This window comes from Dermacentor silvarum, chromosome 8 (assembly GCF_013339745.2).
Source record: "Dermacentor silvarum isolate Dsil-2018 chromosome 8, BIME_Dsil_1.4, whole genome shotgun sequence".
In the NCBI taxonomy this organism is placed as follows: domain Eukaryota; kingdom Metazoa; phylum Arthropoda; class Arachnida; order Ixodida; family Ixodidae; genus Dermacentor; species Dermacentor silvarum.
Genome location: NC_051161.1, coordinates 100,805,077 through 100,822,366, shown reverse-complemented (window position 1 = coordinate 100,822,366; position 17,290 = coordinate 100,805,077). Strand labels below are relative to the sequence as shown.

The 17,290-nt window shown below is 44.5% G+C and overlaps 1 protein-coding gene across 1 annotated transcript; it reads right to left on the bottom strand.

The window, feature by feature from the left end:
* Positions 1–222: 222 nt before the first annotated feature.
* On the bottom strand, positions 223–15,628 carry LOC119462320 (uncharacterized). Its single transcript, XM_049655135.1, has 5 exons — positions 15,471–15,628; positions 8,212–8,363; positions 7,838–7,905; positions 7,178–7,261; positions 223–452 (listed from the first exon to the last, which is right to left on the bottom strand). The coding sequence occupies exons 1-5, from the start codon at positions 15,585–15,587 to the stop codon at positions 316–318; spliced, it is 558 nt and encodes a 185-aa protein (XP_049511092.1). The 5' UTR covers positions 15,588–15,628; the 3' UTR covers positions 223–315.
* Between the last annotated feature and the right edge of the window lie 1,662 nt (positions 15,629–17,290).

Genomic DNA, 17,290 nt, shown 5'->3' with positions numbered 1-17,290 from the left:
TACATCGAGAAGGTTTGCCTTGAAGTGCCCTCAAAATCTGGCGTAAAGAGAGTATTCAGGATATTAAGAATATTTTTCGCTCCAAGGGCGTCAATGCCGCAGTTGTACATGCCGAGCTTGTGTGTTCTGACTTACCAAATCAGAGAACAAAGAAGTACAGGTTGAAAGAAAATTCATGTGTCAATTATCTTCCCATGTGGGAAGCAGAACACGTGTGGCTTTGAATCAGAGATGCATAGCGCTTTTATTTACGAGAAATATTTGCGCATATCCAAGCACAGTAGCCGGACACAGTGCTTTCTTTCTCTTCGCCCTTCAAAGGTCGTCCACGTCATTCTGGCAAAGCTCTTTCGAGTACTCTTCCTCAGATACATCACAAATATCTTCGAGATGATCCAAGCAGTGCTGAGGAACGTTTTCTTTCACTTCCTTTGCAACCCAAAGCTGGCATTCTGTTGATAACAAAAGCACTGTTCACTGCATCAAGCCCTGGTCGGTATTCGCTAATGGTCGGTCTTAGTAAAAACACTAAATTATACCTCCACGACAGTGAGCAAACAACAGAGTGCGTTGCACATTGAATATTTATATTTTTTCAGCGCATCTATGTTGTGTATCACTGACTCGTGAGCTCCAAACTTGACTCGTTCGTTGATGCACACTCCCACATGCATATGAGCACCACAAAGCGCAAGGCCCCGAATCTTGTTTCTCGTGCACTGTGCAGTATTTCTATAGTGATGACATAAAACCAGTTGTGATTATGAGAAGTGGAGGGCTCCAGATTAATTTTGACCGCTTGGGGTTATTTAAGGTTCACTACAACGCTGAATTGTATATATATATATATATATATATATATATATATATATATATATATATATATATAGGGTGTTTCAGCGAACACTTTCAAAAATTCTTAAAGGTTGCCTGTGGCAGATAGCACAATTATAGTTCATGAGTTGGTCTACTCGAAGAGGCGGACATCACATGCACAGAAAATTGAAATTGATAATCAAATAATTAACAGAAATTTACTACTTAAGTTTTTAACTAATTACCTGGTGGCCCATATTGCAATTTACAAATTGTAGCCGTGGAGTGCGCAAGGCGGATCCACTTGGAACGAATTCTCGAGATGACACCAGTGTCGAGATATTAATTCCCGAACTTTGCAGATAAATGCATTGGCGTTCCAGTTAGGTTCTTAACAAAACGTCGCTTTATACAATGAAGCAGAAAATTAACTGGAACGCCAATGCATTTCTCCGCAAAGTTCGGGAATTCATATCTCGAAACTGGTGTCATCCTGAGAATTAATTATAAGTGAATCCGCCTTGCGAACTCCACGGCTACAATTTGTAAATTGCAATATTCAGGTAATTAGATAAAAACTTAATTACCAAAATTTTGTTAATTAGTCGATTATGCATTTCATTTTTTGTGCAAGCAATGTCAGCCTCTTCGAGTAGACCAGATCATTAACTAGAATTGGGCTATCTGCCACAGGCAACCTTAAATAAATTTTGAAAGTGTTCGCTGAAACACCCTGTATATATATATATATATATATATATATATATATATATATATATATATATATGCATGTACACACATACATGCTCTTCTAGGCCCTCCAATTCCCTTTCTACCTTGCCCACGTGACCGGATTCGCCCACTTCAAAGACACACACTTTTTCCACTTTGTTACTCCAATGCTAACCGATGAATGGGATCAAAATGAATTTTCGGGCCAGTGCTTGATAATACGCATCAGAGAAGGCTTCAACAGTTGTATGAGAACGAGTTCCATTGCCCCACAATGGAAAGGCTGCATAAGCTAAAATCGAAATGTTTTTAACTGCTCAGATCGTGTGTATTATAAAATTCCTTCATAATGTGTAATTATTTCGATTAGTAAAAGGCGGTCGTTGCCTCACCGAGCGGGTTAGAGCCCTCGCTTTGAATAACCTTAGTACCCTCCTAAAAATATTCTGTTATACTCACGTTAATAGAGGCGTTAATCATAGTTTAAGAAGTGTATAGAGGTCTCTATAAAAAATTTATTGAGGAGAGAGCTCAGAGAATTGTGGAATCGCACTAAGTATGACGCGCCACAGCAGTTGTAACTATCTTATCTGGCTCTCGTAAAAGCATTTGTCTTCTGGACGTTCTGCGCATTTCTCATTCTCATTTAAGAACGAACGAGTATCGCGCAATATGGCATTATGATTCCTAATCTGGGATGACATCTACAATTGTCTCTTCTGCGCATGATTTAGCTTTACATTTTCTATGAATTTAGATAAGTGCACATATTAAAATTGAACTCAATTAAAATTACCGCTCAAACATCTTGTTGGAGTTGCGAGTATTCCCTTTCTGAAAAAAATAAAGCGAAGAAGAACCACTCAAATAAGCTGTTCCAATTCCAATCATTCCCAGGAAATTCTAGTCGCCTTCTGAAATTAGATATTGCCCACTACAATTCACACACGTGAATATCTTGGCAAATATCTGCAAAGATTCCACATCTGCCTTGGTTCTCTGCAAGCAAAGTACAAAGTTACCTGTAAAGAAAGGGGTCAGGCAAGGAGACGCAATCTCCCCAATGCTATTCACTGCATGCTTAGAACTATGCAAGACTGGGAATGCTTAGGAGTGAGGATCAACGGCGAATATCTCAGCCACCTTAGGTTTGCAGATGACGTGGTCCTATTCAGCAACAATGTGGACGAATTACAACAAACCATCGAGGACTTTAACAGAGAAAGCGTCAGAGCGGGGTTGAAGATTAATATGCAGAAGACAAATATAATGTTCAATAGCCTGGCAAGAGAACAAGAATTCAGGATCGCTAGTCAGGCTCTAGATTCTGTAAAGGAGTACATTTATATAGGTCAATTACTCACAGGGGATCCTGATCGTGAGACGGCAATTTAGAGAAGAATAAAATTGGGTTGCAGTACATACGGCAGACATTGCCAAATCCTGAGTGGGAGGGGGGCTTACCACTGTCGTTGAAAAGAAAAGTGTACAATCATTGCACTCAACCGGTGCCAACATATGGGTCAGAATGTTGGAGGGTAACAAAGAAGCTTGAGAGCAAGTTAAGGACAGGACAACGAGCGATGGAATGAAAAATGTTAGGCCTCACTCGGTGTGGATCGGTACCGCATTAGCGGGTCGGCTGTTGCCGCGACAAAGCTTGCCGTAGATAACAGAATGGCATGGCGATAGACAGCAGCGTTACACGTGAAAGCTGCCATTGACATCGACCATCGCCTAAGATGGCTTCTGCCATAGTCTTTATTATTGTGTTTTTTTTTTCTTCTTTTGAGTGTTACTTGCCTAATCTGGCAGTCGGTACGCAACACAGTTAACCTTTTAACTGGCAGCTCAACAATATTATTGACCTAACAAACGCATCTGCAAAAAACTAGAGAAATTCAAATATTAGTCTGTGCCTTTTAATTTACCTTTATTTATGCCCCTGCTCAACTGTGGTATTCAATAAAATGTCAATGTCAAACGTAAGCAGTAGCAGATGTATTGGTCACAAAACGTGAAGGCTTCGTCGTTATCTTATTAGTGCCCGTGGGGGTCATATTCACGCCAATGCGAACTGTTTTTTTTTTTTTTTCTTTTTTAAGCAAGCTCTTATTTCTTAACTTCATAGGTTCTTAACTCCAAGAACATACACTCGCCTTGCCAAAGCAAGTGCTAGAGGCCAGTTTTGGGTCATACTCGTACATATACCGGTCACCACCTGGTCAACAATAATTTTGACCCACTTTATCTCTATTAGTTTTTAGAGAACCGTTTAATATTCCAATTGATTTGTATTTGAGCAAAGTAAAGAAGAACTAAAGTAATAAAACCATTCTAGGTCGTCTTTCTTATCCTGCCAGTTAAAGGTTTAAGAGGAAAAAATGGAGCCGGGCAGGTCCATGTCAGAAATGGATAACAGGTGGACAATTACAGTTACGGATTGGATACCAAGAGAAGCGAACCGCAGTCAAGGACGGCAGAAAACTAGGTGGGGTGAAGTTAGGAAATCTGCAGGCGCAAGTTGGAATCAGCGACCGCAAGGCAGGGGTAATTTGAGATCGCAGGGAGATGCCTTCGTCCTGCAGTGGACATAAATATATGCTGATGATGATGATGACCATTCACATTGCAACCTATTGCAAAGTTGTAGCCAAATTTCTGTGCCTTCTATGGCTCAACTGCATTGCAGCGTCGCACTGTCAGACGCATCTTCAAAGTGTTCAAGCCTTGCAGTGTGGTCGCTGGCAATGGTGACTCACTGTTCACGCCTTCTCCAATGCAGTTTATCAAGCGCTCGCCTGAATTAAAGCAATCTTTTAGTGCCGACGTAAACTATATCTTGCGAAGTCCATCTTAAATAGTAATGAGAGCCTAAGATTGGTCCATCTGAATATGTGTTCTTTGGCCGAAAGAGCCATCCTATCAGTCACGACAACCCAGACACGTGTGTCAGGTAGAACTGTCAAGCTGTAATAAAACAGAATCAACGCTTTCGGAGTGGAAAACTATATCCGCGGAGGAGACATTTAGTGAACGCTAATGCATAAATATATGTATATATGAGAGTGTTGTGAATCGGAGATCAAACTAGAATAGCCGATATTCGAATGGAGATTAAGAAAAAAATGGAGCTGGGCAGGCCATGTAGAGAAGAAGTACGCAACGCTTAGAACAAGTTTTCAAGCTCTTAGACTGGGAAGGCTTAGGAGTGAGGAACAACGGCGAATATCTCAGCAACCTTCGGTTTGCAGATGACATTGTCCTATTCAGCAACAATGGGGACGATTTACAGCAAATTATTGAGGACCTGAACCGAGAAAGTGTAAGAGTGGGGTTGAATATTAATATGTAGAAGACAAATAAAATGTTCAATAGCCTGGAAAGGGACCAAGAATTCAGGATTTCCAGTCAGCCTCTAGAGCCTGTAAAGAAGTACGTTTATTTAGGTCAATTACTCACATGGGACCCTGATCATGAGAAATAAATTTATAGGAGAATAAAATTGGGCTGTAGTGCATGCGGCGGGCATTACCAAATCCTGACTGGGAGATTACCAGCGTCGTTGAAAAGAAAAGTGTACAATCATTGCATTCTACCGGTGCTAACATCTGGGGCAGAAACTTGGAGGTTAACAAAGAAGCTCAAGAACAAGATAAAGACCGTACAAAGAGCAATGGAACGAAAAATGCTAGGCCTAACGTTAAGAAACAGGAAGAGAGTGGTGTGGATCAGAGAACAAACGGAAATAGCCGATATTCTATTTGACATTAAGCGGAAAAAGTAGAGCTGGGCCGGCCATGTAATGCGTAGGACCGATAACCGGTGGACCATTAGAGTTACAGAATGAATACCAAGATAAGGGAAGCGCAGCCGAACACGGCAGAAAACTAGGTGGGGCGATGAAGTTAGGAAATTTGAAGGCGCAAGTTGGAATCAGGTAGCGCAAGACAGGGGTAATTGGACATCACAGGGAAATGCCTTCGTCATGCAGTATACATAAATATAGGCTGATGATGATGAATGTACCGTTAATTTTAAGGCGAAAGCCTTAGATCTCTGTTGCAAGACGGGTTGTGAGGTATTGAAAGCCACGTTACCCAAGGAAGGCCAGAAGTGAACCAAAGTCCAGCAGTGTAGAAGAGGTTATTAATGATTAGCAAAGTTAATTAATGACTCATTAGTAATGGGATTAAGGTCGATTAAGGAGGATAAAGGTGGATTAAGGTCAATGATGGAGGATTAGGGTGGATTCATCATCATCAGCAGCAGCCTATATTTAAGTCCACCGCAGGACGAAGGCCTCTCCCTGCGATCTCCAATTACCCCTGTCTTGCGCTAGCGTATTCCAACTTGTGCCTTCAAATTTCCTAACTTCATCATCCCACCTGGTTTTCCGCCGTCCTCGACTGCGCTTCCCTTCTCTTGGTATCCATTCTGCAACCCTAATGGTCCACCGGTTATCCATCCTACGCATTACATGGCCTGCCCAGCTCCATTTCTTCCGCTTAATGTCAACTAGAAGATCGGCTATCCTCCGTTGTTCTCTGATCCACACCGCTCTCTTCCTGTCTCTTAACATTACTCCTAAGATTTTTCGTTCCATCGCTCTTTGTGCGGTCCTTAATTTGTTCTCGAGCGTCTTTGTTAACCACCAAGTTTCTGCCCCATATGTTAGAACCGGTAGAATGCAATGATTGTACACTTTTCTTTTCGACGATATTGGTAAGCTCCCAGTCAGGATTTGGCGATGCCTGCCGTATGCACTCCATCCCAATTTTATTTTTCTGCAAATTTCTTTCTCGTGATCAGGGTCCCCTGTGAGTAAGTGACCTAGATAAACATACTCCTTTACAGACTCTAGAGGCTGACTGGCGATCCTGAATTCTTGTTGCCTTGCCAGGCTATTGAACATTATCTTTGTCTTCTGCATATTCATCTTCAACCCAATTCTTACACTTTCTCGATTAAGGTCCTCAATCATTTGTTGTAATTCGTCTCCATTGTTGCTGAATAGAACAATGTCATCTGCAAACCGAAGGTTGCTTAGATATTCGCCGTTGATCCTCACTCCTAAGCCTTCCCAGTCTAAGAGCTTGAATACTTCTTCTAAGCATGCAGTGAATAGCATTGGAGAGATTGTGTCTCCTTGCCTCACCCCTTTCTTGGTAGGTATCTTTCTACTTTTCTTGTGGAGAACTAAGGTAGCTGTGGAATCCTTGTAGATTTTTGCTAAGATATTCACGTATGCCTCCTGTACCCCTTGAATACGCAATGCCTCTATGACTACTGGTATCTCTACTGAAGGGTGGATTAAGGTTGATTAAAGTGGAGTAAGGTGTAATAAGGAGGATAATGGAGATTAAGTTAGATTAAGGTGGGTGATGGTCGGTTAAGGTCTATGAAGTAGGATAAAAGCGGATTAGGGTGGATTATAGTGGGTTAGGGTGTATTGAGGTGGGTTAGGTTGGATTGAGGTTGATTAAGGGGGATGAAGGATGATTTAGATGTATTAAGGTGGACTCGTCTGTATTAAGGAGGATTAAGGTGAATTACAGTAGGCTTTACAAGGCTTTCGCCTTCGCGCCTCTTAGGCGATAGGTAAGGACACCTAGGAATTCTTTCTTACGGTCTCCGTGGTAGGGAATCTCCACAATGACGCAGTCTTTATAGTCCGTGTACACGAAGTGGGCAACCATGGCGTGTTCGGTGTCTGCAAGATACACATCCGTAGTCGCGTTACCTACAGCAATAGAACTGTACTATTTTAGAAAAAATTAGGGAGAAGCCATCTAACGATGCATGTACAATGTAATTCGATTAGCACTAGAGACACATTCACAACCACTAAAACGCGTCACGCATGAAGCGTGTATGCAGCCGGGCTTCTCTCTCGCGCTTCTCACTAAACCCGCTCGGCCATCTCGCGGCACTGTGGTGAAGTCCACGCGTGGCGCCTGTGTGAATACGCCTTGAATATATATGTGACGGGTTCGTTTCCACCCAGCACCAGATAAATTTTGAAGAATTTTTTTTTCATGGAAGATTGGCGAATACCCATGGTACATGATCAGTGACCCAAGTTGGCGTTAAAAAGATTTGTTGAAGTTATGTTTAAGATTCATTGATGTTAAGTTTAAGAGAACCTGAGGGCTCTATGGTACGTTACGAAGTTGCTTCATTTCCCGCCGCTATGACTGATAACAGTCAGAAATATTTCAAGATGTCCCATATTGAAGTGAAGTTTGGTGCTTAAGAGAATATAGGCAGCAAATAGTGGGGTACTTACCATTATTGAAGGTAAAGACTGCCTTGTCCGGTGCGTCGCCCGCCGATAAATGCAAAGCAAGATTTTTTCTGCACAAGAGGCGAAGTTCATATTACCCGGGTAGTAAAACAAAATAGGCATTGCAGCCGTAAATAGCCTTCCAGGACTAGGAAAGCGCGATCATTGACATTTCCGCATATTCCTGCATGTATTCAAGTATTCCAGTATTTGTGAAGAGAGGCTTACGAAGGCCTAGTCTTCTCAAACAATTATCCAGTTTAACGTGTACATTTGTGTTAAATCGTCCCCATTTCAGTTAAGTTATACATTAAGTAAATAGGTCATTCTACCCAAATTTACTAATCGCTAATAGCTTAAAATGAGGAAGTACTTACCTCTCGCTGCCGTTATGGCCTTTGAACATCCAGACGTACGTGGCTTTCTTAGCGATCATGTCCAATTCAGTTCGCTTGTTCGTCAGGCATTGAAATTCCGGATCGTCGCCTGAACTGTACACCAGCACAACGTAAGGGAACTTGTCGAACAGCTGCAAAAAAATGCTGAGATTTAGCTCTTGTAAACCTAGTTATCATGAGCGAAAGGTGTGCTTGGCTTGGTTTGGTAAAGACTATGCCGACAGGTTTTCATTAGAGCACGCTTCCGCGCTTGGTAAGCTTCTCTGTACCGTACTAATCTGGCCTCCCTTTGCTCCGGTGTCTCAGCAGCGAACTTTGCTTGAGATTTCGCAGCCTGCCGTCCAGCTATATCTAGTGGGTAATTTGATTCAGCCTGTCGCTTGCGCTGAAGCACACGCACAGACAGCCCAAGCGGCGTGCCATCCATGGCGAGACTGAGCGACCATGCGCCGGCGTAGCAGCCGTTAAACCCTCGCCTAGTCGCGTGGTATCGCAGCGGCGAGGCTCCGAGGGATCGCAGCTGCGACGCCTCTCCACAGCGGATCACGTGGCGTGACGTCACACCTGCCACACCCGCGCTCCGGCGGTTCAAGCTCCTCGCGACGCGATGAATGAGCTTGCGTACATGGTGTAGTAGAGATTTCGCTCTAAAATGCGCGCATGCACACACAGGGGTCAACATTAACGTGACCAGACGTCGCGATTGAAGCGATACACGTCCTGCTTTTACTGCCGCTGCTTCGCGGCTTCCCAGAACTCATGTAGAATGGTGTTTTGTTTCGTTTTCGCCTCTGCAGCTCCGAGTTGTCCCTGAAGGCCTGCCCCGTGGATTCGAATTGGCTGTTCATTTTCTCGGGTGCATTGGCACTACCTTTGAAAACGGAGACTCACGCTACAAAGCGAAACACTGCTGGGAAAAAAAGGTAGCACAAACTGCGACCTGGTTCGGAAAGCGAACTGTTGTAACATCGCGCTCCTTCTAGAACACACGACCACTTACCGCTTGTGCGTGTTCTCAATCAAGCTGCAATATACTTCTCAATGCAATAAATGCCGAGCCGTAGCCGAGCCCAAGAGCACTCTTGCTTGTCATGCATGTGGTTTAAAAGTAGAGGGAATAATACCAAAATGAAAGTGCGAATACACTGAATAGACTGATAAAGGCTTCCCTGTCACAAGAACAAAACTCGGAATAAATGTTGAATCGCGTTTCTATCTCAGAATCTCTCTCTTGTGCCGCTTTGGCAAGCGAGGAATGGTGTCACACTAGTCAGTATTCTCTCACTAGATTCTAGCTAATAAAGCAAAAAAAAGTACCATGCTAGCTCCATTTCTGGGCACGAATTTTACGCAACACATCCAATGGAAGGTATATTGCATTGTTTAGCAACGCGTGTATATTTATTGTTTTGTTGGCAGAGAAAGAAAACTCAGATCCATTCCACTCTGTGAGGGTGAATGACCAGCGGAGCTGTATATAAGGTCTATACATGACCGATGACGCGTCGTGGGCACACTAATGTTTGTGTAACATTGAATGCCGCACCTTTCGAAGAGAAACGCCCCAAACCACTTTCCGTCTGGCCGAGACACGTCCACGTTGAAATCACCCACAATTACGATGGGAGAGGAGTCGGTAGGGGTGATCCAACCAAAGGTGCATACGCTTGGCGTTTGCGGCACGATCTTCGTTCGTATTACGTGCCGCCCACCGTCGCCGCGCACATTCCCGCTTCTGTTCACGACGGCGTTCTTCGTACGCGCACTGCTCTTCCGCAGTCCTCAACGCACGCGGCCTACCCATTGCATGGGTGGAAGGAAACTGAGATAAGGTTACGTGATTTGCCTATAGAGCCCGTGACGTCAAACCGCTACCTATACTAAGCAGTGTCTCTTGCTGTTTTACTTTTTTTATCACAATATTTTTTATCACAATACGTTTTGACACCTCTCGCAATGAAACGCAACTGGTGCATAACCGGCGAAATGTTTTTATCACCGTTATTACCACCAGGATTGGCTGGTCCTGAGCTCTGGGGTGGCAGCCATCTTTTTTTGCTTACGCACACAAAGCGCAAGAGCATAGCGAATAACAGCTTCGCTGTAATAACTTTTGAAAGGGCTGATTTTAGAAGTTGGAGCAGCTCGGAAACTCGCATATACGTACAGTGAGCTACAGTAGTTCTTTTGGTTAAAAACAAGACAGCAAAGCTTGCACAAGGCCACACAATTAAAGCTCGAGACACAGCGAAGCTGGCCGATCGATTGCGTCATAACCTAAGAGATACCTGGCATAACCAAGTTCAACTCAGGCATAGCCGAGGCCGAACCTAGCTGCTACCAAGTTCAACCTAGATACAACCTCGTTCAACCTCGACATAGCCAAGTCCAACCTAGCTACTACCAGGAGACGCAATCCGTCGGACAGCTTCGTTGTGCCTCGAGTTTTGCGCGGCCTAGTGCAAGCTTTGCCTCCCCATTACGGCGACAGAAGAGTAGTGAAATTGTACGCCGGAATGATTTGCGGCCACGCAGCCAGATATGGAAGAAGACGACAACGACGAACGCGGGAGCAGTGGCACGAACGCGGGCCGAGCACGAGTACGAGCGCTAACCGAGGGGCGCCAATGAGCCTGCTGAGGAAGAAGACGACGACGCTCGAGCCAATGCTGATGCTGATAGTTTCGTGAAACGCGCGCGGGAGCAGTGGCACGAGCGCGTGCCCAGCACGAGTACGAGCGCTAACCGAGCGGAGCCAACGAGCCATCGCCATCGCGCTCCCGCAACTCGGGGTCCGCGGCTCTTCGCTCACGTTTCGCCTAGGCTTCGGTAGCCCTCACGCTAGAATCGGCAGGTCGACCACGAGCCCTTTCCCTGACGAGTTCGCGGCGCCGTTGCTCAAACGCAGCCTGCTCCTCGGCGGAACGCACCACGCGTGGCCATCCCATTCGGGCGCCGAAACTGATCTCAGATGAGGGAATCCCGGCGAAGTGCACGCCAACTCCCTTTCCATCCCTTTCCCTCCCCGCGACACTCCAAACGACCCTGATTGGTCACGCGCATCACGGGATCCGGCGCCGCCGCAGCTTTCCCCGCGCCAGCTTTCACCGCCTCTGGGAACAGCCGGGTTTTAGCGTGACACCAACACCACCACCAGCGCCGATACTTGGGAAGCAATACAAGCTTTACTTGAAAAAAAAAAGTTATATATATACATATATTCGTCATATTACACAACAATTCAACTGCACTTATGTTGTGTGCTGGAGAATAATAGCTTCTTATTCGCGCATGTTTTTTCTTCGCTTACTAAAAATGTTTTAAATTCTGGGGTTTCACGTGCCAACACCACAGCCGTGGCCTAGTGGTAGAGCGCCCGCCTCGGCCGCGGAAGGTTGTGGGTTCGATTCCCACCACCGCCGGGCACCCACTGTTTAAAATGGACACAAGCGAACCCCAGAATGGCGTTCGGCTTCCCTCAGGGGTCGTATGCTCGGGAAAGGAGCCTGCACCCTAAATTTCCGTCGATACCCTCGTGAGCACCGAAAAATTGATATAATTCTGCAGCATGCCGTATAGTGGTGGACTGATTTTGACCACCTCGGCTTCCTTATTGTGCACTCAGCACAGTACATGGGCGTTTTTGACACGCGGCCGCCGCTGCCGGGATTTGTTCCCTCTCCCTCAGGCTTAGTACAGCAGTGCCAAAAGACAGTATACGCGACCAGGGCGGGTCCACATACTTAACTGGTGTTTTTGTTTTTCCCGTCTTCATAGTTAGGCAATTAGTACTACCGACAAATTTATATCAATGCGCTGTGGCCAGCGTTGAATTGCAAGTTTCCTTTCTTCCCGCTTCTAGCTTTGTGAAATAGTTGCCTTCTAGCAATAATATATAATATAAGAACCTAAAGTTGCAATGAGAACTTTACCGGCTGTGTGTTGCACGAAAATGCTAAATGTTGCTCGTTCAGGGCATGAAGCCTCACATAATACAACTGCGTGTCGATCACATATGGCAATGCACGCGGAGGCTCGTATTTTCAGTTCACCATGCAGATAATTCAGAATCATGCGCCCTGTCATCCGCTTACAATAAAAGCAGGCGTACCTCTAGAGTGGATTCACAGTTGTAGGAAAGGAAACTTTGCTTTCGTGCATCCAAGCACTGCAGCACTCTTCGTCATAACTAACATTTAGCTGTGGAAAGCACGTGTCGGCTCATAGACAGTCGTAACTGTAGTACTTCGCATGCGTTGTGTTGAGTATATCTCCAATTTTTACGACATTTTCAGGCAGTAGCCACTCATATTGAGCATAGAACGCCAACAGCACACGACTGAGTTAAGGGTGGCATACAGTGAATGACAATGGGAGCACCTCGCAGTTATATTTCACATCATGCCTTCACTAATATACTCCAAATATCTCTTCGGACTTGAAACTCTGGTGTTTTTAACGGATATATGCAAGATTATGGCTTTTTGTGTCAATGTCCCTTGCTTTCTCCTCTTACTATATAAGAGATTTCAAAACGCAGATATCGCTGTCCCGCTATATTACCAAAGCAAAAAGGAATACACGTACATACATAATTTATTGTGCAAATAAAAGTGATACATAACCTGTAGGCCGCACGAATCTGCAGCCTCATAAGCAACAACCGACCTTCTCTGGGACGGGAGTAACTAAAAACCAATATTTCTTAGGCGTTCAATGTGTACAGACGATGTGGGATTCCCGAGATGGAGTATATGATACAAAGCCTAATACGCAAGTACACAGCTGATAAAATTGCTGCAAAGCTACCAAGAGTTATTTTCAGCCTGTAACCACAAGAAACGCTCAGTGGATTTATTGTATAGCGTTTGCGAAAGCTATGTAAAAACTCCAGACGTATTTGCATTATGTGGGTAGATAACGCTAAGCCCCTTCCGGCGTACTCAACGCTAGAATCTTATTATTACTCAGTCATCTGGCCATCTGCCAAAAGTATACTTTCCAAATTGTTTAAGTGATTGCTAAGTTTTAAAAATGCGAATTTGCACTACCACATCACTATATGGATAATTCAGTAAGAGAGCAAGCACCACTCCAACGGGTTTTCCTTGGAATACACAGAGCTGCATACACGAGGTATTTTTTTTTTGTATGTCGAACGCTTTCCTTTACATGAAACTGCCATGCCCCTGCCATTTTTCCAGATAAGCAACGTAGCTAGAAGGACATTAGAAGCAAGCAAAGTTTAAATAGTTTAGATAAATTCTCCTAATTGATTTCATAATCAGTCACTTAAGGCCACATGTTGCATTCCAAAAGAGAAGCCGACGGATAGTGAAGTCATGTATGCTTAGGCGCAATGCCAAGGCTAGCACAACATTCTACAAATGCGGCCTGTTTCATTAGATCTTCAGTGAACTTCTGATGTGAGTTTTTTTTTCTTTTCTAATAGATCCTCTTTTCATCTGGCTGCCATACATGACTATTTCTGTTTTGAATAACAAACCAATTATTTCGTCACGTTCTAGTCACGGTGAATAACCAGATAGTACCAAAGTTGTTAGTCACAAGTGAAAATTTTTATTAGCCTAGGAATACAAATGAGACTCAAAGCCCAGCGATAGCGTCGTGCACAGTTGACGGTAATCTAAAATTAATTATATTTGGAGTTTCACTTCAGAAAAACAGGATGTGATTACGAGGCACCTCCTAGCGAGGGACTCGGCAATATTTTGACCGCCGCGGCTTCTATGCTTGGTACCCGATGCACGGTACCCGAGCATTGTTGCATTCCAGCCCCATCGGGATGCGGCCGCGGCGGCCGGCATTGAAACCACGCCCTCAGCAGCGAAACACCTAAGCCACTTGGTTATCGCGGTGGGCGTCGAAAGTTTGATCTGCGGGCCAACTGCATCAGCTATAGCACATTGCAGCGTAGTACATTCCAGCGTAATCGCTAGTGCTCGGTTACGTTCCACTATTCGCTTCGCGCACGAAATTGGATTAGGCAAGGTTATTTCGCTTAAGAATCGGCCACAACAATCGATAATGTTCCTATGCATGAAGGCGCATCCTGCGTCGAGCGATACCTTTGTACCAGTTGCTAGCCGGGGAAATACAGTCACCGGCAAAAGATACACAAAATATACACGTGTGAAAATGCTTGCGGTGTGGCTTAGTCAGGCCTTCGGCGTTTAGCGCTACCGCGAGCTCTTGTGCATTACAGACATACAGCGCTTTGTTTGTTTTCGCATAAGCATTCCAGAAAGAAAATGTGCTATCAAGTACATTGCCGTTTCAGTAATTAATTTTCAAAAAGCGTCCTACCAGTAGTCCGGGACAGCCTTAATGGAACACTGAGGCATTTTGTTATACATATTGTGGGGCGTGCATCTCGAAAGTTGTGCTATCCTTAGAATTTCCGCTATGCAGACATGATCTCACTGCACGTCAGCTTCAATTTCGCAATCACATGCGCCCTAAATCTAATAATTTTGAAGCTATCTAACATATTTATGATAATTACCGAAGTTATCGTGGAAATTTTTCTTGCTGCCAATATCCGCCGAGCCACGTAGCCTACATGTGAAAAACGGCAGGGTCCTACAACAGCTTCTATAAAAAAGTTGCAGTGGCTTAGCTCGGCTATGTCAGGATATACGTAGCGTTAGCAAAGGTTCAGCTGATTATTCTTAGCTTTCCTGGTTGTCTCCTACGCTCAACCGCTAATTGCCAGGCAACTACTTCGGGATCCGATGAGTCAAGCTTCTCCGTTCTTCTGCGCTGTTGAGCAGCATTTGCGCTCTCCTTCTCCATGGCTATACCACACTGGCAAACGCCAGTCAGAAGCGCAGCGGCTCCAGCGCAGTGTCAGACGGCGACTGCACAGCGAGCGCGCGCGGGCGCCAGTGCGTCTACCACGGCTACGACGTCACTCCTCTGGAATGCGCAGACCGGCGGCGGTGAGTCGCGCGCGGCGGCGGCGGAGTGCGCGAGAGGTTCCGGTGCGCAAGCCGTGTGACATCACTGATCCTTGCGCATGCGCAGCACGGCTCTTGATGTGCCGCGCGAAACGGGCTTGGCCAGGCCAGTGTAGCTAACGCTACAAAATAAAGTGTTATGCGCAACAAGAAAAGCAGACCTGCAATATCTTAGCATGCATTCCCGGGTTTGTCAAGACGAACATTTCAAGGTTTGAAAAACATGGAAGCTGTGCTCATTCCCTACAGGCTACTCACCTCGAACGTATCAGTCAAGTTACGCTGAAGCTTGTGCTGTGCCTTCGCCGAGGCAGGGAAAAAAACGAACGACGCATGAGCAATGGCGATGGCCAACGCAACGTACAGAGGCCGCATGGTGATGCTTTGTCCAGACTGTTTCTGAGCTCGAGCTCTACTGAAGGGTCATTTTTAAACATACGTGACAAGTGTCGTGCATGTGATGAAAGCAAATCCTTTATTGCAATCTTTAACATACTATGTTTCTGCTTCATATTCAACAACGAAAGTTCTTTTTTCGCCTTTTGCAACAAACAAAGCGAGAATTCTGTGCCGCCTTTTAACTGATGTACTGAGCCATGTGTTTTGAAATTAAATCTCTTATTAGACTCTACAGACGGTATAGTAGGTTGTTCGCCGACCTTACTCAATCACCTGATAATTACGCCATACCCTGTTAGCTGAGAGAAAGAGTGGCACGCAATTAAGTGTGTCAAGCGAACATGGCCGACATAGCCTCTCGGTTTATAAAAGAACAGAGGCAGGATAGCATGTCTGACGTTCATTTTCATGGCTGAGTGTGACTGGCTAATATTTCGCTGACGCAGCAAGTAAAACAAATTTTATAGTCGGCTTACGGCTCTGCGAAACAAATTTGCACATATGGTTGACGAGAACTGGTAATGAACTCTGGGACTACAGAGTAAGTCTTGCTAAATCTAGCGTATATGAGGGTGTCAAGCAGAAAGCACTGAATACGAAGATTAGAACGCGGAGACATCTCTCCCAAGTTATACAGCCGACAGCCAGGCATAGTGAAAATTCAATCATGAACGCGAATAACAAGCCTTGCGCAAGCGTTCCAGATTAATATTATTTCCATTGTGGAATTCCACGTCAGAGCGCCATGGGATCAATTGTACCGATGCATTATGAACAATAGATTCTTTATATGTTCAAAATGGGGGGAAGTGGTAAGTCATTTTCACGTCATGACAAGACAGGAAGACAAAAGAGCAATGGCGAGTTGGCATAAACAAGCTACAGGGCTTCACTACGCATCGCCGACGTGGCAGGTTGCATTGTGAACTCGCATGGGCGGACTTTTCTCCTTCTTCTCGTTCAAATTTTCCACGTAGAAAATTGTATAGGCCCCATATGCGCCACGAGAGAAGTGTAATGAACGGTGTAAATAAATGTAAAAGTTTGAGAGCGTGTTGGAATATGCTCACGAGGCCCCCTAGTGTCTACGCGATGTTCTTATTGCACGTAAATATCAGCGAGCAATTGCCGTGCTAAGCAATATCTGAACACTTCACTTAAGAGAAAGCTCAGCGTGGGAGTTCCTATCCGAGTACATGGAAAAAGCGAAATTTCTTTTCTCTGCAACCACTGCACTGGCTTTGGTAAGTTTTATTGTACTTGAAGTAAGACGTTACGATCTAGTAGCTGCCATACGTGAATTTTTAATTTGACTTAGGTACATTAAGAAGTATTATTGAAAATTCCAACATCGAGGAAAACTCAAGTTTAACATTTACAACACTGTAACGCCGAAATAAAATCAATACCGCAATTCTGTACACAGTACCAAGTAATGTTTCTAACTGTCGACAAATTTTATGTATTTTACAGAACTTTGATATATACTACTTATTTATGAGGAGGACTCGTGCTAAAACTGCTAAACATTTTAGAAGTTTCACGTAATCGGTAAATATGTATAACACATTTGTCCACTTGTGATCTTCTGGCAAATGCAGTTTACAGGATAGAAATATCTGTTTGTGGTGTAGAAATAAAATTTGTAAATTTTGCTCTTTATACTTTTCACTAACTGA

What these genes read in the sequence shown, in the direction of transcription:
- LOC119462320 (XM_049655135.1), bottom strand. Translation starts at nt 15,587, where the DNA reads ATGCGGCCTCTGTACGTTGCGTTGGCCATCGCCATTGCTCATGCGTCG. An exon ending in ACTTGACTGATACGTTCGAG is followed by an intron (nt 8,364 to 15,470) that starts GTGAGTAGCCTG and finishes ATTTTTTTGCAG; the next exon opens with CTGTTCGACAAGTTCCCTTA. An exon ending in AGTCTTTACCTTCAATAATG is followed by an intron (nt 7,262 to 7,837) that starts GTAAGTACCCCA and finishes TGTATCTTGCAG; the next exon opens with ACACCGAACACGCCATGGTT.